Source organism: Styela clava, chromosome 9, assembly GCF_964204865.1.
Source record: "Styela clava chromosome 9, kaStyClav1.hap1.2, whole genome shotgun sequence".
Classification (NCBI taxonomy): Eukaryota; Metazoa; Chordata; class Ascidiacea; order Stolidobranchia; family Styelidae; genus Styela; species Styela clava.
In genome coordinates, this window is record NC_135258.1 from 7468318 (window position 1) to 7491753 (window position 23436).

The 23436-nt window shown below is 36.3% G+C and overlaps 1 protein-coding gene across 2 annotated transcripts in view; it reads left to right on the forward strand.

Moving 5' to 3' along the window:
* The window catches only part of LOC120339223 (uncharacterized), a 43391-nt gene extending 30096 nt beyond the window's left edge, over positions 1–13295 (forward strand). For both annotated transcript variants that reach the window (XM_078116150.1, XM_039407309.2), the window contains exons 3-12: positions 2837–3147; positions 3453–4052; positions 5730–5991; positions 6182–6344; positions 9445–9641; positions 9939–10086; positions 10722–10851; positions 11147–11301; positions 11525–11697; positions 11975–13295. In XM_078116150.1, coding sequence (XP_077972276.1) covers positions 2837–3147; positions 3453–4052; positions 5730–5991; positions 6182–6344; positions 9445–9641; positions 9939–10086; positions 10722–10851; positions 11147–11301; positions 11525–11697; positions 11975–12289 — 2454 coding nt within the window. In that variant the 3' untranslated portion in view covers positions 12290–13295. The remainder of the gene's footprint in view (positions 1–2836; positions 3148–3452; positions 4053–5729; positions 5992–6181; positions 6345–9444; positions 9642–9938; positions 10087–10721; positions 10852–11146; positions 11302–11524; positions 11698–11974) is intronic.
* The last annotated feature ends 10141 nt before the right edge of the window (positions 13296–23436 follow it).

Here is a 23436-nt window from a genome sequence, read left to right on the forward strand (position 1 = left end):
CATTTTTTCAAAATATATTTTTTTTAAATCACTTTTTGGGTTAAATCCCTCGATTGTAAGTTCGATGACGGCTTCTTACATTTACCGTTTTATGTCATTTGTTGTTTAAAGACGTGAATAACAAAATGGCAAGCTTGTTAAAAAATATGTTATTAACAAATGCAATAGTAATATTTTTATGTTTTTCTATTTAGAGTTTATTATTTATTTTCTTTGCCACATGTAGTCTCCAGGAATAGGATAATACCAATGAAATCTGTTTATTCTGATGTTAAACATGTCGTTAGTTCTCAACCGCAAAATCACGATCGTCACGTGCAACTGATCGGATTTACTCACTTTCAAATCACGACTTTGTTGAGTTCAAAAGCGAAATTTTGAAGTGTTGTCGATTTACTGCTTGTTGCAAGGTTTCTTATGAAATCCTCAAAAATATCAGCTTTGTTCGTAAACGGAGGGTATGGTAATTCGTTTAATGAATAGTATACAGATGGGAATGTAAACACAAGTTTCACAGATACATTTGTGATTAGAAGGAACTAGGCGGTCGAAGGTATACTAATTAATTAGAACGCCGACTAACAAATTTTAAAGCAAAAATTGAAACGGAAAATGATTCCGACCAAGCGGTCAGGAGACAACCGACTGCAAAGCGTGCAAGCATAATCGAATCTTAACGCTAACCACCGATTAGAAAAATGATTCGAACTGGGCGGCGAAGAAAAAAATCGAATAAAAGTGTACATACTATAACGGATCTTACAACATAAAACTGATAAGCATTTTCCTTTCTACTGCAAAAACTAAAGTCATTGCCACATGCTTAGTTTAAGTTGTTAACTACCACACTCATTAGCGAACGTGCAGCGTGTACCAAACCGATGTATAATTACTGAATGTTATCCCACAATGATAGGCTGCGGCCCGATAATACGAACGCAAATATCCGAGCTAAAATTAGATCTAAGACATGTAATAATCAGCGCTGAGGACGCGGAATTTGAGTCATTAAATGTCAGGACTGAATAATTTCAACAAGGTATATTTACGCTCTTGAAGATCTTAAAGAAAAAGAGAATTTTTGTTATTCTCAAGAATGCGTAATAATCGACTAATTGTGAAAAAACTTAAGCATTTTATAAAGCAACCTTTACTTACTACGATAATTAAGAAAATGTTGGCGAAGTCGTGGTTCACGCGCGCCTGCGTACATTCCACAGGAAACGCAAAAACATTGCCAGCAGAATTTCTGTGGCACGTTCAACTCGGTAACTGGTGTCATCTTTAGGTCTAATATGTTGCGGTGACAATTTGGTAAAATGAAACGAAATTGAAACCAAAATGGGCGCCAAATATTCCGGATGGGATTATTAGCTGATAATTGAAATATTTTTAGTACAAGAAAAACAGTTTGTTGTCAAAATAATTGGTTCCGCCCTTTTCGACTGTTTCTTTGATGTACAGTGTAGGTCAAATGTGTTGATAGCACCACTGAGCAACATTGTATAAAACCGGAAAATTAACTCTGGTGAGCCAAACAACCAGAGGTTCAGTTAGTAAGTTGTTATTTCAAAACTCAATGAATCATGATAAATGCAATTTGACAAAGAAAAAATTGGAAATTATGATTTATTCAGTTTCTGTACGTTCGCAATTTTGTCAGTTGTTAGGAACTATATCTTTCGTAAACTTCCCAATTTCCGGCGGAGAAGGAAAATTAGCATTCTCTTGCAAAATTTTTACAAAGTTTCACGTGAAACTTCTTATCAAGTGCGCAATGCATGCACGAATGATTGGATGGAGTTACCCGGAACCGGAAGAGGATTCAACATGAACACGCAAGGTCAAACAAGTTTGAACTGCTATCGAATATAAATCTCGCCTACACAACGCCATTTTCCGGTAAACGATCAGATTTCACGTTTGCAATTTGAGGAATTCATAATCGTGAAAAATGAACAATTTTTAAGCCACGTTCGCAATCGAAAGAGTTTCATATGCAACTAGATACTTATGCAATGGCGCAGTAGTTTTAGCAAATCGCAGAAATATTATAACTTTTTTGACTTGTGGAGATCAAGCGTTTAATACGAACGTCACTAATTCATTATTATCACGACTGACAACTCAGAATGACAATTGAATTTTCTCCTTAATAGTCATTGATTGTTTTGATTAGAGGTCGTTCACACAGAAACACACACCTCGGAAATGTCGGTCTTAAAAACACCGGATTCGTTACATGGAATAAAAATGATAATTTGTAAGAGAAAGGAATATTTAATCAATGCATTAGTAGTTTTTGCATTTAATGATGCGCATTTGTCTTGTTACATAAAAAGTAAGATGCCTATTAGCATTGATAATGGCATGCATGCTCAAACTATATATTATTTTCAACGGATTAAGTTTTATTTCCGCAAAATTACACACTGCTTAGGTGAATTAATGATGCACAACAAGATAACATTTCGTAAGACGTTGCTTTGCATTTTTGTGAATACCGGAATGTAGACGTTTACATTAAATCTACGAATATAGAACAATAGACTTTTGTTCTGAGTTGTCTGATAAAATTGGTAGATATTGGCTAAAGGATTCGAATTATTGTACCTTGGACAAAATCCAAGTTCCGACAGCATCTTTTGATAAAATCACGCGCATAAATTTTCAAGCATACACGCAAGAAAGTCTAATACGAATTGAATATTTTATGATGTTGTAACATCTCCTCTCATTTGCAGAATTTTGAACAATTATTATTACTTGTTTGGACAATCAAGAATCTCTTTATCTTCATTCTTTATAAAAATTTAAATTACTTTATATAATTTAGGAATTCTTGGCGAAATTCGGGTACGTTAAACCTACTGAATGGAACAACGTCGCACCACGTTTTATAGAAGAAATTGAGTATGATGTTGCACTCTTGGAAGAAGACGAATCTCGTGGCAGGAAAGACTTGTTCGAAGGAAGCGGGATCGTAGAAACTGGAGACGATAAGGAATCCCATTTGATAACTTGGTCGTCTGAAGATATTTCTGAAAGTCAGTACCAAAGAGCTTTGCTGAAATACCAAAGAATCAACGGCTTGAATATAACTGGGGAATTGGATAACGACACCACCTCATACATGGGAAGACCAAGGTTGGTAAACTTATATGGGATGTAATAAACTAGATAGGTTAGGTGTTCAATGGTCCAACTTGGATAAATTGAAAAGAATCAGAATCCCTATTAATATGTGATAAATCACCAAAAATGAGAAGCGATGATAATTGTAGAATTATATACCAGAGGTTACAAATTGAATGAAATTCGCGACACCATGTTGGTATACGTAGTAGATTTAACGTTTACAAAATCAAGCTCATGGTAAAAATCTATTTGTAGTTGTAACTTTGTCGCTAATATTTCATGATATTGATATAAACAAACAAATCATTACCCAGGTGCGGAGTTCCCGACAGAACAGCTGCTATTAAGACTAACAGAACAGACGAATTCATCCAAAAACTAAACGACAAGACGACGACCACGGTTGCCACAACAACAACTGTTGCTATGACGACAGAAGCTCCTACGATGGCAACAACTGACACGTGGATCAATTCCACCACTGGTGTGTGGATTGTAATCAACTCCACAAAGAAAACTAACAATGAAGACATAGAATCTACGACAGCTGGCATGGGGGATGGAAAGGTCATCATTCATGCTATCACTACGAGCGCCCCGGATTTCGAATCGAGTGGCGATTTTAATGAAATGACGACAACACCTTTGCCATACGTCGAACCTGATATTGACGGTTCTGGTGATGTTTCCTCTTCAATGATTCTGAAGACGATTCCTGACAACGATAACAAAGATTTATCAAGAAGGCGACGATCTGCGATTGCCGGTGATATTCAGATCGAAGCTGGCATGGAGGAAGTACCTTTCGACGCTTCCATGGATTTTGATATCGATGAGATTCGTACTCGACAATTGGGATTCAAGGAGCTGGTTGATGGGCCAATTTCGGAAGCTGAACTTCCAGATGAATCTAGGTAAGCGATCAATTTCAACTTTCGCGCATTTTTTGGACAATCTAGGGTAGACAAGCGACCCACGATAAGATATTTTCCATCACCTCAACCATTTGTTTTTCTTGGAAAAACTTTATGAGCTGAATTAGAATCGAAGTTGAATTTAAAACTCCACTTTTCGATTGTTTCTTTCATTCCACATTTCTTAGATCGAGCGAGATATTACAATGATGAAAGTATTGATATTAAATAGAATTATAATGAATGCACATGAAACATGAAATCTAAGCAAATGTGAATATTAAGACCTAAAAACCACTAGTATTTGACAAGCAATTGTTATTTATATTACTATGAAAATTACGCATTGTTATATAAAGGAATTTCACGCAATTAGGGCTGCCCTATCTATCCCTTTTGCGGTATTTCAGTATCACTTCAGCCTGTCTAAAGTTCCGTCCATTACCTCTGTTGACAGTAAAAGTTTCTCCTTCGAGTCTTCAAAAATATCAACGAAAACTAAACTACATTCTGGTTTATTTATGGTTTAAACAACGGCGCGTGCGGGGTATGATAAGCCGCATTCTCGGCCTCGGATCAAATTACTACGATAAATATTCGTGTCGCCAGATTGGCGGTTTTTGACGAGAGTCACGAACGATTTAGCTTACACGGTTTTCTTGTTACAAGAAGCGGCACACCTGATATTATTAGAAGTTCAACACGCTTTATGAAAATTAGGCGATATCGTTTACAGCTTTTAGGATCCTCTCGAAAACCGAGACCATTCAAAGAGTGTTCTATCTATAACTTGTTAGATAATCAGAAACTTAAAAATCTGAAACACTCCGAGAAAATATAATTCAACAAATAGAAACTTTTGATTCCAATATATTCAAACATTCGTTGGTGAATTGTATTCTCATTTGTCTACTAGAATGTAAATTTAAATAATTTGTGTCATAACGAAAAAATGTCCTTGATAAGAAACCCCCCAGTTAAACTGCAGTTGGTTCAATTTTAAAAATGAAAAATTTTTCAATTACGCAACAAATGTTCTTGGAACGCAGAACATCTTGTTAAATTTAAGGTCAGAGGTCAGGTCGAATGTTATGGCAACAAGCAAATTATCCACAAATTTGATTCTGACGCGTTATTACCAAAAAGGTCGGATTAATGTCTCACTAATGGTGTCAGGAAGAAATCGCGCGAGTCTATATTTGGATCAGTGATTTAGCTAATTCCATAACTTGAAAATTAAAATCAATTTTGTTGGCGTTTTACTGTTGAGAAATAGCTGCGCAGGTGCTACTTTTTTTAATCTCTGTGCAATCAATTTTTTCTGTACCATACGAGTTTGTCAGTCTGGTGATTCGTGGTCTCGCAGTATTCGAGTCGTCGGTCTGTAGTCAGGACATGCCATGCATAAATTACTGGGCATACATGAGTTTGAATCGGAATTGTGTGTAAGATGGATTGTTATTACATCTGGTTAAAAGTAAATGTGGGGAGTTATCTGCATATTCAGTACCCATTCGTTTTTGTGTATGATTTTATTACCGACCAGTCGATCGCGAGCTATTTTGAAGATTTTAGTCGATCGCGGTCGAAAGCAGCTTGGCCACCCCTGGTGTATAGCAACTAAAATGCTGAAATATTGTTTTCAAAATTCAATTCCGATGAAAAAAATGTTCACAGAGTAACAGCACTGGAAGGAATTTTTGAAGCTCTAAGAAAAGAAAAGCTTTCTCAGTTGAATGCGACAAAGCGAGATGAAATATTCCACGATGTCGTTAGCTCTGTACGCCCTCCACCGGCCTCTCCAGTACCCAGCTTGGTGAGAAGAATGGTCATGGAAACAAGGACAAGAATGAAAAGATCGAATGAGTACAAGAAAAAATATACGAAAACAAACGGGTGGTTGATGGCCTTTCCAAAACCTGTCATCACGTGGCGACTGGTCAGTGCTATTATTTATACACAGAATCGCATATAACTATCATACAATTTCAATGCCTTTTTTGGATTAAAATATTGCCTTTTCAAATATTGGTGATGAGGAAGAATATAGGAAATACAACAGAGAAGCCATCTCTAAAATTGGCTTATTTTCACAAAAAAAAAATAATAAATATTTAAATTTAATACAGGTAGAAGAATGGCCGACGAAACGAACGTTCATGATTTCCAATGAGATTTGGTTTACGGTGAAACTGGCATTTAGAATGTGGAGTGAAATATTACCTCGAAGTTTCAGAGAAGACAATACGTCACCGATGACAAATGTTGATATCTTACTGGGATTCGGAAAAAGTGAGTTGTACTTTATGTCGTAATAGGGAGAAGAGTAATAACAATGTCTTGGTATAAATGTCGCCACGTGCGTCTATGCTCGTAACATTTATTAATGATGAATGTTGTTTCGATTCTCTTATGTAATCAGTAATTTATTTTTTCACCATGCTATGTCACGTATCGCGAGAGGAAATGCAACGAAATATCAGCGCTTCTGAAATTCTTCGGCGAGATGTATATTAGCATATCTGAAGCAATATAAAAAAACAGCGTTAATCCGTCTTACCACTCCACAAGTTTACATTGAAAAAAAAAATCGAAATTCCAAGCTTCGCGTGACCTCTGTCGACGCAATGTCTGAGAATTCCATTCTTGACAAACATATTCCAACTATGCTAGCTGAGTTTAATTATCAATACCAACTTGGAATAAACAGATCTCGTCTCCGAAAGGTCACGAAACCACAAACTTTGACGTGACGTCAAATAACCGACGTATAATATCTTGAAAATATTCTTGGCTCTAATTCAAGTTCTTTGAAGATACTGAGATAAATGCTAATGAGTTACATTGGTGGTTTACAATTAATTAGAAATATCTTGAAATAATTGTCCGCGGAACTTTCGGTGGTTTACGACCACTTTCTGATGATTTTCCAATAAGTGTTCTACACAGAAAATCGTGAGCGTTCGATTGCGCTTTTCCTGAATATTTCCACAAAACTAATCAGCGAGCTTGCTTGATCGCTAAGAATTATTTCCTTGCACATGCGTTTTTAGGCTGACATAAAACATTATCTCAAATATAATATGGGGTGTACTAGAGTATTGTGTACTGAACTAACTGCAAGTCCTTTCTCCTTGTATTCTTTCTATTGCGGATCCGTATGTGTCAGTAAATAATATGTGTCATAATTAAACTTACTATTTCGTAGAAAGAGATTATGTTATTCCTATTTATCAATTATAATAACCGGGTTTTCATGGCATACCTCGATAATGAAGGATACCAATTTAAATATATTCATACTTGAATTAGTAGCAATTACAACCACTGGAGTGAAATATGCAAGCATGCATTATTCAAAGACATTCCATTCTAAATTCGTAACAACAATGCCTAAAATAGCTGTAATATCGTCGGCTGTAGATATTATTGGATATTTAAAATGTTGTTTGCTATGAAAAAGACATAAATTACGACGAGATAAGCAAAATTATAAATAGGAGTAAATTTTAAAAGTCACAAAGTTTGTTAGAGTTAGGAGACCGGGTATAGCTGTCAGTTCTCGCTTCCCTGTGATTTTATTATATGATTGTTATTATATAAATGACAATATGTAATTTAAAAATGATTAATTCCATGATATTCAAATGGATTCCAATTTTAGATAGACAATTATATTTTGATACGCATTTTCAATCAAAATAAACATTATCTATATCGGTATAATCATATCGCTAATGGATCTGCCTGATAAAAATACGCAGTTAAAATTCAAACACCACTGATTGTGGCCAGGTGCCTAGCTAGATATGGGCCAATACTTTGGTGAAGATATCACAAGCGATCAACGCATGGCAGCCATATCAAATCACAGCAAATTGACGACCAATTTGGCGCTTTTGGCGTAACAATGAACATTGTACGTCATCCCAGACAAATTATTTGTGAGTCATAAGTGGAGTTCGCACGGTAGCTATTCCTCAGGGATCATTTTCAAAGCTGTTACAATAAAGATCTTGAAGATAGCTCTCCATTAAGCCCCGACGCCCCTGATAACGATGGCACAATAAGAAAAATACCAGACCGTATTGCCCGAAATTACCCAATATAAACATTGAACGAACCTAAATGGTTTCACTACTGTTTAGATAGGCGGTGACATTCTGTGATCAAAGAATTGTGGACAATTTCAAAATAATTTACTATAATTGATAAAAAGATCGTCACGCACTTTTAACGATGTGTTTAAATTGTTCATTTGGGTTCGCGACATTTTGACCTAAGAAATGAACAATTTACGTAGAATAAAAGCGCACGTCAGACGACCGCTAGGGTTAAAAAATATCGGCGCAAATCGTTCCTTCTTTGTCTTTGATTCTTTGTTGTTGTTTCTTAGGAAAAGATAATTTCTCTAGGTACTGCTTTGTTTCGAAAGCACGCCACGTTCGAAATCTGTCTGCATCTTACACACTATGCATTTACATTTTTGTGACATTGTATTATTCGACTGCTTTTGCAGTATTACGCAAATACTTGGTAATAATTAACTACATTTTGAAACAATTTATTGTTTTGTCGGATTTAAACTTGACAATATAAATGAAATGCTGTCAATGGACATCTCTGAAAAGATACACTAGGCTCTTGGTTTAAAGTCATTTTTGTAAGACTTTCTCATGTTGGCGATAACAATTCAAATTGTATACCCCAATGTATGCTTTTTTGTCAATTCTTTAGGAATCTCGTAGTATCATGGTATTGGTATATTTTTCATCAAGTACCAACAAACAGTTATTTTTCGCTTTCTTGTTACAGCCCTGGGCTAGATAAAAGCGTTGTATATGTAGATGCTGTAACTGATAGTGGATTCTCCGTAAAACGTAAATTGAAAAATAACTTCATTTTCTTTTTTGATCGTAATATGATAGGGGCAATTTCTTAATCCAGAAATAAAAATCGTCGAATCATATATATATATTAGAAAAATGTTATTATGAATAATTTATTGTGCCACATGCCTTCATCGTTTGCCCCACATATTTGAAATGCGTTTAACGTATTAAATATATAAATAATCTGCGGCTTGTAATTTTACATTTGGAAACTTTGACTGCATTTTAGTCTACTACTATACACTTGGAGTTTTCTTTTTTTTAACATTTTTTTTTTATTGAGGTAAGGTAAAAAGTTATTAAGAATCTCATTTGGTCTACATACATTTCGCCATATGTATGCCTGACATTATCCTTTCTCCCACGTGTTTGGTCTCCCACGTTTTAGTCAATACAATAAAAGTTTGGGATTACTCTTCCGATTGTATTTTTACATTTCAAAACCTCGAATGCATTTTAGTTTACCACTAGACACTAAAATTTTATTATTTTGCTTTCAGAGGTTCACAACAGATGCTTGGTGCCATTCTCTGACGGTCCCTTTGCACGAGAATATGCACACGCATGGCCATTGCCACAAGCTGAAGTCCATTTTAATGACGATCAACCTTTCGTATCTGTCAGTTGGGAACCAGCAAAAGATATTTCAATGTCACCGCCTATGACTGTTCACGGAACTCCAATCAGTTTACTAAAGGTAAGTCGAATGATTAAACAAATACCAAGCGAAAAAGATGAGGAAATAATTTTTTTTAAACTGTGGGATCAGACATTATGAGGGTACATTAAAGTGTTAAAAAAAAAATTCGAAACTGGTATGAACACTCTAAATTATCACGCTGATTCATAAAAACTACGTGAAAATAATGAAAATCTCTTTTTTTATGAATTGCGCGGTATATTACGAGGGCACACATTAAAGTGTTATAAACAATGTCGAAAATTGTTATAAATATTCTATATTTAACACCAATTTACCAACTTCTTATTGCAGGTAGCAACACACGAAATTGGACATGCTCTTGGTTTGCCACACAAAAAAGACAAGAACTCTGTCATGAATCCTGTGTATACTCCATATCAAAGCAAAAAAGTTGTCGAATTAGAAGATGTTGACAGGATAGCTATACAAAGGGTATATGGTAAGTAGAATAGTTAGACACCTACAGCTTCTTACTATTTAGAACTCGACATAACTACTTTCAAAAGCGTATGGCGTCTTTTAGTACTTTGCCAAAACTGTCTTTAAAACTTTCATCGGTTACCACAATTCAAACCGATAGACATTTTTAAAATATCGGAAGCCGCCATTCAGAAGATCTTACGACAATACCCATCAGCAAACCGAAAGTCTTATAAAGTCCTTCAAGCATTTCGCTCAAAGGTTCAAAAGTACATATAAATGACAGACTTACAAAGAACCACATATTACGAAATAAGCTGTGTCTAAATCGTTATTATTACGTAATCTTGAAGAAGTACTCATATGTGTTCTTCGTTATTAAATAGTGAGTGACAAATGTATGCTTTCAAGGCTTAAAGATTAAGTTTGAATGACGATATCAAATCGACGGAAGCATATGGAGACAACTTCAAAAAATTAATATGATTTGATCAACAAACGCGGGCGAGAAATAGTAATTTAACAAACTTCACCCGTTTTGCCTTTCGATGTATTCGGTCCTCCTACTCCAAGATTAAGACCGAATTTTTGGACATTCTGATTTCAAATCCATGAAGGCAAAAGTATATATATATAACTTGAATATTTTAACAGGAAGCTGCAATCTTGCTTTCGACGCCGTATTTGATTGGGTTCGTCAATATGTTGCTGCGGACGGATCATTACGTTGGAAGTACAACACATACTTTTTCAAGAACACATGGTTTTGGCTTTATGAAAACAGGTACATTATTTATAAACACTTTACACTAACTATAAATGTTTCTAAGATTTTATTTAGTTAGTATACATGAATAGAAACACATAAGATATCTTCAAATTCCACGCTTTCGGCGGAAAAAATAGGCCTTATTTAACACGCTCATAATGTGATCTCACTCGGGCACAAAACCACAGAAATTCTAAGATATATACAAGTGGCTACTGCTTATTGAGCAGAAAATTTTTTCAATTACTGTAGAAAGTGTCTGATATGTAACTATTTTTTTGAGGACTTAACAATCTTATGTTTATTACAGAGGACGACGACCAAGATACGGGGATCCTAAATATAGTTCAAATTTCTGGAGGGGCGTTATGGATGATAAAAGCACTGATAGGCATAGAAAAGTTGACGGAGTTGTACATATTCGAGACTGGAGTGTGCCTGATGGGCCGATTTACTTTTTCACAGGTATAGGAAGAATTAGATTTATTACTGTCATTATTCGTAAATTGATATAACTTTGAATTTCAAATAATTGCTACTCAAACAATTGTGCATCGACCAAGATTTGTACTATGTTTCATATCACAACGAAGCTATAACCATATATCAGTTGATACTATCCTAATATAAACTTTATTAAGACACGCAGATTACCAAAATTATAATCATATATGTTTTACCTGTTTAGGCGACACTTTCACCGAATACGACAGCGTAAAAGATAGAGCGAAGATCACCGACAAGCAGGGAAGAAGATATCCACGGAAGATTAGCGAGGGTTTCCCAGGAATACCATATCCCATCGATACAGTTTTCTATAAGATGACCGAAAGAATGCTGTACTTTTTCAAAAATAGCTTGGTGAGTCTTAATAAAAGTTTTCTACGTTGATTGGGTAATTTACAATGCAAAAATAAAGAACATAGCAATATTTTGTTGCCTTTCACTCGTTACCCATTCGAATTATTTTAGACTTAATTAATTTAAACTTTACTAATTCATGAACCCGTTTTATACAACCTGGTCAGTTGTTCTGCCCACACATATATCTTGATAGTTGAATTATATTTAATGATAATTTCAATTTTCAAATTTCGTTGAATCGCCTGCATTTACAACGAAATATCTTGATTTTCAGGTTTACAAATACGACTGGAGAAAATCGAAGGTCGAAGGTATATACGAGATATCCAAAGAATTCCCTGGTTGGGGAGGAGCGTCTCCATTGCCTAATAACATCGACAGTGCGTATTACTCGTATACGGACTCAGCGCATTACTTTTTCAAGGGTATGTTTTACTGGAAAATGGCTGACGGACGAGAACGATATTACAATAAAGGACTCAAAATTCCTGAAAATGCGGTCGGGCCACGAAGATATATCTCAAATAAGTGGTTTTATCTCTGTGATGTAGATATAACAGAAATGCAGATGACGCTGCCACCAGAATAGACGTAGAAGAAGGATACGAAAGTATCACAACTCAGGGAATATATTTTCTCACTATAAACATAAAACAAGGTCGCTATGAAACAAAGCGACAACACAATCATCAAACCTACTACACGAAGGAGTACGCAGTCTGGATCTGGCAAAGACAAGGAGGTCGTTCGTGAGATTCGGGACAGTAACATTTCATTCATTTTGAACTACATTGATATCACGCTGAGATGACATTATGCTTCATCGACCAACATTTTCAAAACTAAACTTCTGTTTAAACATGGTTATTATAGGAAAGGAGATGGTTAGACAAACTAATCATCCATCTTCGTTAAAATTATTCTACTTCCAAATGACCTATATACATAAATCGCCAGTTTTGTTGCATGCTACATCTGGCTTCGAAAATTATGTCAAATTCTGACATTAATTAGTGTCGATGTTTCGTCACTATTATAAACTATTCAGTTTCACCAGAAACAAACATCAAAAAATGGAGCATATAGATCATATAACAAGTTCTGTATCATATGTGGTCATACCTAATCCGAGCATAGGTGACACGACTCATCTGTGAATAATAACTAATAACCCTAAATTATAAATATTTCTTGCCTCTGCCTGTTCTATTTGTGATAAGCCTTTATGTTTACAAGAACTGAATCAGGAAACTTTTGCAAAATCTCAGTGTCGATCTTATCTCACTATTTCTAGCTGCAATTCTAGTTAGTTTAAATTCCTCTAAAAACAAATATTTTGCGTTTTATGATGAAATCTTTGATAAAAAAAAAGTATGTAAACACGAATCGCACTAGTTGTCATCTTCAACCCATCGGTATTTATGTGGCCTGCTCTGGAGAAAGGTATCAGGTTACCATTTGACAGTAGGTAGATATATTTAGTTCATAGAAATCTGACAAGAAAATCACCCAACCCTACATATTGGTGTACTACATCGGTGTCATAATATTTGAGATATTGGCATGGATTTCTCTGACTAATTCTATCAAACTATTCGGACAATAAGAAAAACAAAGTACATTTGGACTGATGAAACTTGGACTTGCATAAAATATAAAACCTCTACATTCTATTATTTTGTTTTCACAACTACTGGTAGTTGTTATTATTCTGTAAATTATCTCAGTACAATCAGTGTCATGGTGTATTTATTCTTGTTTTCTTCATTTGTTTACTAACGTCTTTTCGTCTGATTTTTCATTTTCTTTACATAATAACTTATAAAAACCACTATTGAAGAAAAAAATTTATCAATGTTTTTTTTTTATTTCTACACAGGCTGTAAATTTCTGCCTGGTACCACACTTATTTTAAAACTTTTGAATATTTTGAAATGGTAAATTAGGCACATGTACATGGCAAATATTTTGCTATGTATATCTTGCATTAAGCTTGCTTTTTATTATTTTTCAGTTTTGACAATGGCTTTTTGCAAACGCAAATGCATACGCGAGATATTCCACAAATATTTTAGTAAAACGACCCCGATTCTAACCACAGCAGTGGTTTCATTTTTTTTTATTTGCGATGTTTTTAACTCTAACCTACTTCGTTATAAGTCTAGTTCCATCACTTAACCTTCAGGTGCGTTTACATTTTTTCATTGCCGATATTAACTACTGAGTGTAATTCCTCTACTTATTTATTTTATATTCTTTCAAAACTGGTTTAATTAGAATGTTCCCACTTTGACGACATCTTTGATATTTAACGAAGAAGTAACTTTTCCTAATTCATTTTGAAATGATACGCACCAAGACCCTGCATGATAGCTTAGACCTAAGTTTCATTGTAACTTTTTTCAATATATCTCAAGAATTTGCATGAACATTTGTACATGTCTTACATCAATTAATCTGATGAAAATTAACATTTAACATTTGTAAAATAAATAAAAACCAAACAAAAGTGTTTAAAATATAGTGAAGTGACAGGCGCGATATTGTCTTTTAGAAACAAACAAAACAGGTTTCTTAGCACGAAATAATAAGGATTCGGGTCGGACATGAAGCGAAGCAGTATTGCTGAATGATATGTAAATCGCAATTTATTGATATGCCCGAAAGTGATTGATGAATATGTTAAGTTAGGACGTTATGTGATCATGCCGATCGAGCAATCAGGAAAGAGTTGATATCACAATTGTGAGTTTAAAATTCACATTGCTTATAACTCAGAGACATCGATTTGTTCATCCGTATCAGCGCGTTGTTTGCCGTCTGGTTGGGGTGTGTGTTCCGTTTATGGAGTGCATTTTATTTTTAGAAATAGGATTTTTAGAGGAGAATAATGGCGGATAATGTTGCAATTTCACTCTGGGTCGTTATTTGTTCAAGTTGTATTTGCAATCTGCGTGCACCTATAGGTATTTAAACGCGTTTTCAAGGGAATTGTGAAAAGTCTAGTCAGACTCTAGTGATTAGAGTCTAATCGATCGGACCGTGTATTGAATGAATAGGCCGTTTGTAAAGCCTTGCAACACGCATTTTTGTCTCTGATGATTTGCAAAATAAGGGTGATTTTCGGACAAAAAGTATTCAATTTTTTTCAGCAAACTCGCTGCTTTGATACAACTAATTCTTACCATGCCGGTACTAGTATGTCCGATTCGAGTTTTCGCAATCGCAACGCGGGTTTCATTTTCTCCGAAATGATGCGTTTACTTTCTTATTAGATTAGATGGAAATAACGAAAATAATAATAGTTCTAACGGGTGCACTTTGGACCATATTCTACCGTTCAAATTGTATTTGAAAAGGTTAAAATTTCGAATAAAAACATAAATACAAAGCAAACAAAAGCGTTTTATTCCTGTTTAAACCAGCCCCAACTTGCTGTCTCAGCGACAGTACAATTTATTATTATCTTCACCACTCGCCCTCCAGTTACGACAACGCACATTGGTTCTCGGTGCCGAACGCTGCCTTCACAAACAAAATTTCGAACGCTTGGTGGGAATTTAGATGTCAGCAAGTAGTATGAAACTCGAACCTCGGTTTTAAGGTTCGGATAAAAACTAGGCCTAGGTGGACACCCTAACCGGTAGCCATTCGTGTCCGTATATTTGAACCTTGCTCACTTGTCAGCTTCGAATTTACTAACTTACTCACCATCGCTATATTTCATTTTATTTGCAGTAGCACTTCAGTAGATGACGTTTTGCTTTTCTCAGAGATTAATCTCTTTTACTGCTGCGTGAGTGATTTGAACAAGTTTTTTATTTAAATAAAATAAATAAAAGAATGAGAATGTATAGTGCAAACCTCAATACACTATTCGACCGAAATAGTAATTACAACAATACTCATACTCATACTCGCTTACTCGCAGGGCATGAACATTACATTGAACTACTACAATACAAGGCACTTTGGTACACCTTATGACAGGTTTCACGCCACATAAGTGCTCAATAAATGAATGACGCATACATTATGGTAGCAAAACTGCCAATGGTATGTTGCTATATGATTACAGTAATTCCATATAGCAGTATCCAAAGAAAAGATCTTCAGATGAAGAACATGCAGATGGAAAATGCTGATTACTCTAGAAATCTGATTTACGCCAGAAATAGATTGCGCTACATAAATCGCCTATAGGCTGACTTGCTCGGACCCAGGTGATTTTTATTGAATGTCTTCTTAATGGAAGGCCCCCACGAACCATGAAGTTTGGTGAAATGACTGCCTCTCCGCCATGGACGGATGAGGGTCAATAGCCTACACGTAGGCTACATGGGCGGCTTCATAATCTATACTGTATGCGTTCACAGATAAATTAGAAGCATTCATAGAACTAGTGAGGTCAGCGACGTGTATGCCATCGACGAGGGCGAGACATTCATGCCAGTATTTCATGTACTAAGCTACAGCACAGGGATAACATGAACATCGAACCTACCAGTCGTACTGAGCGCACAATGGCGGCGTAAATTACTTGTTGGCTACTACATAGTCAGTCTGCATGACGTACAAAATAATAGTTTTGATAGAAAGTACAAACACTTCACTTACCAAACTGAAAAACTCCGATTGCAAACTGCTCTCACAAACACGGTCCATTTGTCTACTTCGCTCGAATATCCGTAGATGTCCTTGTTAATCCAAAGATCCCGTCAAAATCATCAGGCTACGATAAAAATAAAACAACAGCGTACCAGCGTATGTCGCAGGTGTGCAAATTGCAGATTTGAAATAGTGCCAGGTAACAGGAGTGTCAAAATATTCAACTATCCGACATATAGACCAGGTATATAGGCTTTGATATGGACAAATGGACAAGAACATGCCGGTAGAAAATTCGCAGCTTCGGGACTAGTTTTTAGTAACTGAAACTAGATAAAAACTTTTCAGATAACAAATTGATCGTTGAGTTATTTATTCAATTTATACTTATATTTCGGAAAAGCAACTAAAACTGACAAATACCTTCCAAAACCATGGAAACGAGGGGTCTCATGTTCTTTCTTACCTGAATAACTTCTAGTGGGCGTGGCGTAACAATTTTTGGATGGGGTCAGGAATCATGTATCCAAAAATTGTTACGCCACGCCCACTAGAAGTTATTCAGGTAAGAAAGTACATGAGACCCGAAACGAGGTAATGCTAATCACCATACTTGAAAAATCTGAATGAAGAAAGTGTCTCCGTGGCTACTAAAATTTGCATTGTTGCGTCACCATGGACATCTTGTTGATAGGCCAATATTACAGAAGTAAACAAAGAAGTCGATGCTCGGGTAGTATTGACACAATGTTTACGAATGACACTTAATCACTTATACGCCCTGAAGATATATGCCCTTCCTTCTGTAAATTTACAATATTGAGCACAAAATGAGGGGGCGAATATTCTATAGAAATTTGCATTGTTGCGTTGCCAGAGTTATCATGCCAGCTCAGCGTTGCCAGTATAATGAAAATTCCTAGCCTTGTGTGAGCTTCTTACAAGAATCGTATCCAGACCAAGTAGTTCAGAATATCTAACCAGCTGTGATTGAAGTTTTGTGTTACTGAGTTCCATCAATTTTAGCATTTACTCCTTTTTTTGAATTTTAAATCCATCGATATAGGTCTTGCGTGTTACCGTTAGGGGGCAGGGCTCGCCGATGTGTTTCATTGGACAAGGGATCTTCAGTAAAAAACCGGACGTGACTGTTTTGCTTTGCTACTTTTTTCCTTTTATTGTGTTAATATTGGAGGTATGGACACCGATTGTCAGTTTCCTCAACTCATTCCTGTGCTGATGCTTTGTTAGATTAAATTTAGTTGGTCGACCTTATGTTTCAACTGTCGATTTACTCGGATTAGGGTGATATTTCGAACAACAATGTTAGCGAAACTGAACACTGCTTGTGTTCTTTCGTGTCGAAAACTTCTTGAGGTTCATAATGAAACAGTTCTAAATATCCTATTACGGCCAGTGTTTGGGAACGTAATCTTTTCTTCAATGCGAATTGTGAGTCAAATATCAGACATTTATTATTGGCTTTATCGTGTTCAATATGTGAAAAGTCCAAAAAGGAAGATGTAGCCTACTCACTTGCAACTGATAAAACGTTGGGCTAGATTTATTGATATGGGTTTACTTGTTTCGTTGCAATCATTTCATCTATTTTGGGTTGAGTTTTGGAAAGTGCAACTCTCATGTCATGTGTGAAATCCAGTCTGTTTCGGTATTTGGTTTTTATATGGTATTGAATGGAAAGAGTTGCCTCTCACTCGTAGATTACTGCAAAGAGAATGAGCACTTTTAGAGCCATCTTTGCAAGACCTGAATAAGTCATTGCTATCCAGAAGTCACTGCAACACGTTTCGCAGTGAAGATTTTTTGCAAACGTGCAAAAACTGAAAAAGGCAGCGATAGTTACACCTCTGCAGTTAGTTAACTTGTAATGGCAGCAATTGAACTCTCTCTGTGATATCACAGGCCCACAACGGAAAGTGAAGAATCAGTATGTCTAGCCGTGACTGCGAAGTGCGAAGCAACAAAGTGTGACAAATATAATACAAGCACTCAATTTTTTTCTTAAGCTATGAGTCATATAACAGATTTCTTCCGCGAACCCTCCGATACAATCCACACGTAATCACGCAATGTAAATACATATGGCCCAGTCCGTCATGACCAATACTGATAAATGGGTAAATTAAGTCTTCTACTAACAACGCCCGCGACCAGCTTCGTTTATTCAGTATTTTTACTGCTCAGGCTACAAGATTGCGCTGTGTTTATCATTTTCAAATTTACGATGTTACTGTTTGAATTGAAAAACACGTAGCTGACTTCATGTTGTTAGCCTCAGAATATTTTGCTAACTCATCTTTCGCCGACCATTATTTTCTCGAAGTTCACGCTTGGTATTGTTTTTCCTTATTATATATCAACGATTTAAATTTGAGATCGAACAACTCATTGCTTACTTCATTCTTTATACACAATGCAGCATTTTCTGATCTAAGTTTCTCACTTCACCAGAAGCCTGGCGATAAGTTCTCGCAAAATTCGTGAAAAATAGGTGGGGCATACTTTCTAGTCGAGTTTCCTACACTTGTATCCACCAAAAACATTATTATTCAATGTCACTCGAATCCTAGATCAAAGAAAAGGCAGATAGTAGGTATTCAGGTTTGATTTAAGTCCCACCGTAATTTAATCGAACTATAAGCTGACCAGCCTGACTAATATAGCAGAACGGGAAAATAATAACTGACTGCACTGAAATCCTCGGGCATCGACACAACGATTACAACCGGCACGTAATCAGGCAGACTAAATGTATACAAATGATCCATTCTGCAATGACCAATACTGTACTTGGATGGAGTGGATAATATTAAGTCTTTTACCGAGGACGCGAACGATCAGCTTCATTCTGCCAGATTGTTGTGTTTACTATTTCCAAGTTCATGATGCTGTTGTTTGAAGTGAAAAGCACGTACAGTACTTTCACTGCATTTTAGCATTTTGTTCATCCTAATGTAAATATAACAATAGTTGTTCGAGATCAGGATTCATTTTTAACAATACTGTTGAGTTACTGACTTTGTGTTGCTGGCCTCATAATATTCAGCTAACTTGTCTTTCGCTGACCATTATTTTCTCGAAGTTCCTATAAAACATGTCCACGCCGGTGTTTTTTTACGGTATATGAGATTGAACAACTCATTGCTTTCTTCATGCTTTTTTTTCTCAATGCAGCATTTTCTGATCAAAGTTTCTGCATTTCACCAAGAGCCTGACGACAACAAGTTCTCGCAAAATTCGTGAAAAATAAGCCTGGGTATATTTTCTCGTCGAATTTGCCACAGTTGTATCGTTGTATTTACCACACATACTCAATGTCACACGCAGTCAGACCTGAGAAAACATAGATAGTGGTTATTCTGGTTTAATGTACGTGATTTACCAAATGTATAAACGAGCATTTTTTCTTGTCTTGTGTCTGAGGTGCTTCCCAAATTCAGTTTTATAAACCCCTTTGTGCTTCCGCAAAAGCTGCGAATCGAAATACAATTGTAGTAATTCACAATCAAATCACACAATACGTCACTAAGCACTTGAGGAAATCCCTTCTTATTGTATCCCACAATGCACAACAAGTCTCTTGGGACTATATGGGTCATTGTGAATGTTCCACAGCGATAGCTATTGCTCTCCAGCTATATTCAGTAGCCAGAGATTAAAATGTACCTTCCATACTGTTTATAACGCTATGTACAGATTGCATTGTTTCAGTTGAATGTTCTGCCACACACTTCCTTGCTGGCCTTTGTCGTACTGAAACTCTCAGACAAGGAAAAAAAATAAGTGGGTAAATCAGATGAGTGGTCAGCAACCTCAACCCATTAGGAAACACTTGGCCGGTATTTGCCCGTTATCTTTACTGAATGATACTCTCGCCCTCTTCAATGGTGGAAAATAATCAATTTTTGCAGTCTATACAGAAAAATATATTGTTCTTGTTCCAAAACCCAGTACTGAAAAATCAATAGGGCTACAAGAGTGCAGCAATCATTTTCACTGATCTCTTTCATAGTTTTGCACCATTCAACAGATGCATCGTTCAATATGTTATATTCTCTCAGTCGGTTCAGAGATGACAGTTGCAAATTGTTTGTTGGAATAAACTAAGATTTGGAAATAGAGTCCGAATTCCCACATTGTATTCCTGAATTAACCATGGAAGTTGCTTTAATAATCGAAATCGATTTATTTGTCTCTCACAGAGCAGAACATGTCTCAGAAACGATGTTGGTCATTGTGGATATTTCAAAACGAAAGCTGTTAGTTGATATTCTGTAGCTATTTCCAGTGGCCAAGAATTAAAAATGTACCTGCCATTCAGTTTACAATGCTAAATACAGATTACATTGTTTCAGTTGGATGTATTGCCACACTTTTTTCCATACTAAATTTCTTTTTGGTGTCTGCAGAAGTTATACCCTCAGTTACTAAAAACATCAGGCCAAAATTTGCCGCTTCCAGGACTAAAAGTTGAAATGCAAGACACGATAGAGCTCGTGAAACAGTTTAGATCACTTTAACTAGATCTAACACGCTTTCCGGGGAAGTTATGGCGGGTCTGAGTCCGTGAAAAAAGTCTGAGGTATTTCTCTCCTAATGACTTTATTCTCTGTATAATGGAATTCATCTTGAAAAAATACCGTATAAGCAATGATTATACGAATATTTTTAGTACAAAAAGATTTTTCTGGAATGTGACCGCAATACAGCTGGTACTACGAAAATACAGTTTGAATAGTTGAATTTTCGTGAGCCTGTCGACAACAACTTTTTGAAAAATAAGCCGGAATATAATATCTCGTCGAGTGTGTCATAGTATGGCCACCGGACAAATATATACATTCTCTCAATACCGCTCGAATCCTAGATCAAAAAAGAAAGATACCATCATTACTATTCAGGTTAGTCTATGTCCGCACTTTGCGCTTATTCTCTGCGTATTCTAATGTGCTTCTCAAATTCGGTTTCATAAACCCAATGAGCAATCGCATGTAGTCCACAGTGAAATCAGGTAATCAACTCAATGAGCTACCGCGAAATATATAACTTGCTCACTTACATTTCCGTGCCTCAAGCTTGTTGACAACAAGTTTTCGCAAAATTTGTGTCTTTAGCGTTCTTAGTTGAGAAAAGGGATCTCTCAGCGGAGGCCGTGGAAACGGACAGTGTGGCGAGTATTTGCAATAGTTTTTTTCACTTTTGAATAAAAATCAACATCAGCTGCGTTAAAGGCATCGAGCGCATTTCGCGACAAATGTGTATGCGTCGGATTTATTTTTTCCCACTTTCGCTCGCACAAAGCAAGCACCGCCTTAAAGATGGGCCAAAAATCGAGCATGTCCCGATATTTTTTGAACAACTACGAGGCTCCGGTTAAAACAGTTGCATCTTTGGGCATGTAGGCAGTGATTACGAAAAAGCGTTTTGCGATTTTTTGTAAGGTATGGCCGAATAATTCCGATATAATTCGTCGATCATTCTTTGAAAGTGTTCCCCCGTGTACTTTCTCCAAGTTGCTGCTCCGGTACTCGGGTATCTTTCGAACGTAGTCTTCTGCCAAATAAAGAAATTTTCTCTTCATTTAGCATTGTCACTATTTCTTCGAATATTGCGGAAAATTCTCTTTCTACGTTGTTAAGAGTCTCCTGTAACTTCTCTTTAACCGCTCGAAACAGGAAACAATTTTTATCTGTGTGTATTTCTCTGGATTGCAAGGATAAGGAGCGCTGATGAGTTATTCCCAAAACAGTTTCCAATATTTATTAAGTTGTACACAAATTCGGCCGTTCTAATTCGGTATTTATTAGTTTCTGCCTTGTCAGCGCTTATTGTATCACTCCAGTGCTTGCTTTGGCCAAAAGCATCAACAATGGCTGGGAATCATCCACGGAATACCATAACTGCGTCGGGTCTTTCTGCCCAACGAGCCTCGCAGACTAATTTCAACTTTGTGCGACGACTTGATGGCATTAATGCTGTTATGGCCTCGGCCATCACGTTGGTGCGCTTCGGGCTTCCGCTAAAGAAAATCATCACGTCTTGCATGTTTTTAGGGCCTATTTCAAAGAGGCATCACTGCATGCGAGTGAGATGGCTAAACTCAGACAATGCAAATTACAGTGTGTGTAGCAAGCATTCGGATAGGCTTCTTACACGATAGTATGAACTCTTCTGAAGCTTCCGTACATATTTGCGGCGACATCGCCAAATTCCATTTTCAACCCCCAGTTGCGCAAAGTGTTCAGAAGTAACTCAGCAAAGTCAAATTCTTTGCTTCAACAAATCCCAATAATCTTCTCTGATGACCCCTTGGTTGGATTCTTTGTCTACGTATCCGATACAGATCGAAAATCGTTCCATCCGTCCGATATCGCTTGTTTCGTGGGCTAACACAGTGAAAAATTTGGCACGTTTTGATTTGTTTGAGGATATGTCGACGAACCGTTTCCCCACAAATTCTAATTATTTCATTTCGGATTTGCCAGCTTGTGTTAAGAGGGGCGTTCTCGACGTATTTCTTTAAACCAATATCTCCCACTGAGATTCGAAAACGCAGGAGCGCACGAAAATTATGATGTTTTTTTCATTATATCTAGGACGTTTCAAATAAAATAAATAAATATATTTTCTGCAGCCGATAAATCAATATGAGCTAAAAGTATCATTTAACGGGTGACGCAACAGAAGAAACATTATCCGTTGAAAAAGTCGGCCTTGAGCCTGATCGCGGTGACTTTTTCGGAAGACGTCCCGCGGGGATTTAGAGGCGACATTTATTTATTATTGATTAATAATATATAAACTTCATATGTATTTTTATTGTACTAATCAAATTTTACTCTAGGGCGACCCATGTCAGACCTTAAATTTTTCTAACGGCTATAACGACTTTACAAGATTGCAATAATACTTATCAAAACTATATATAATCATTTTTCATAATTTTAGAGCTGTTTTTATTTTGTCATGAGAAGACGCTGCCGCGAGTTACGTTGAACACAATTGAATTAATATGGAATGACAAGACGTAACACTGACTCCGTGGAACAATGAATAGTCTTGATGAAATCGTATAGACATTCCACACAGCTAATATGAAATCCTAAC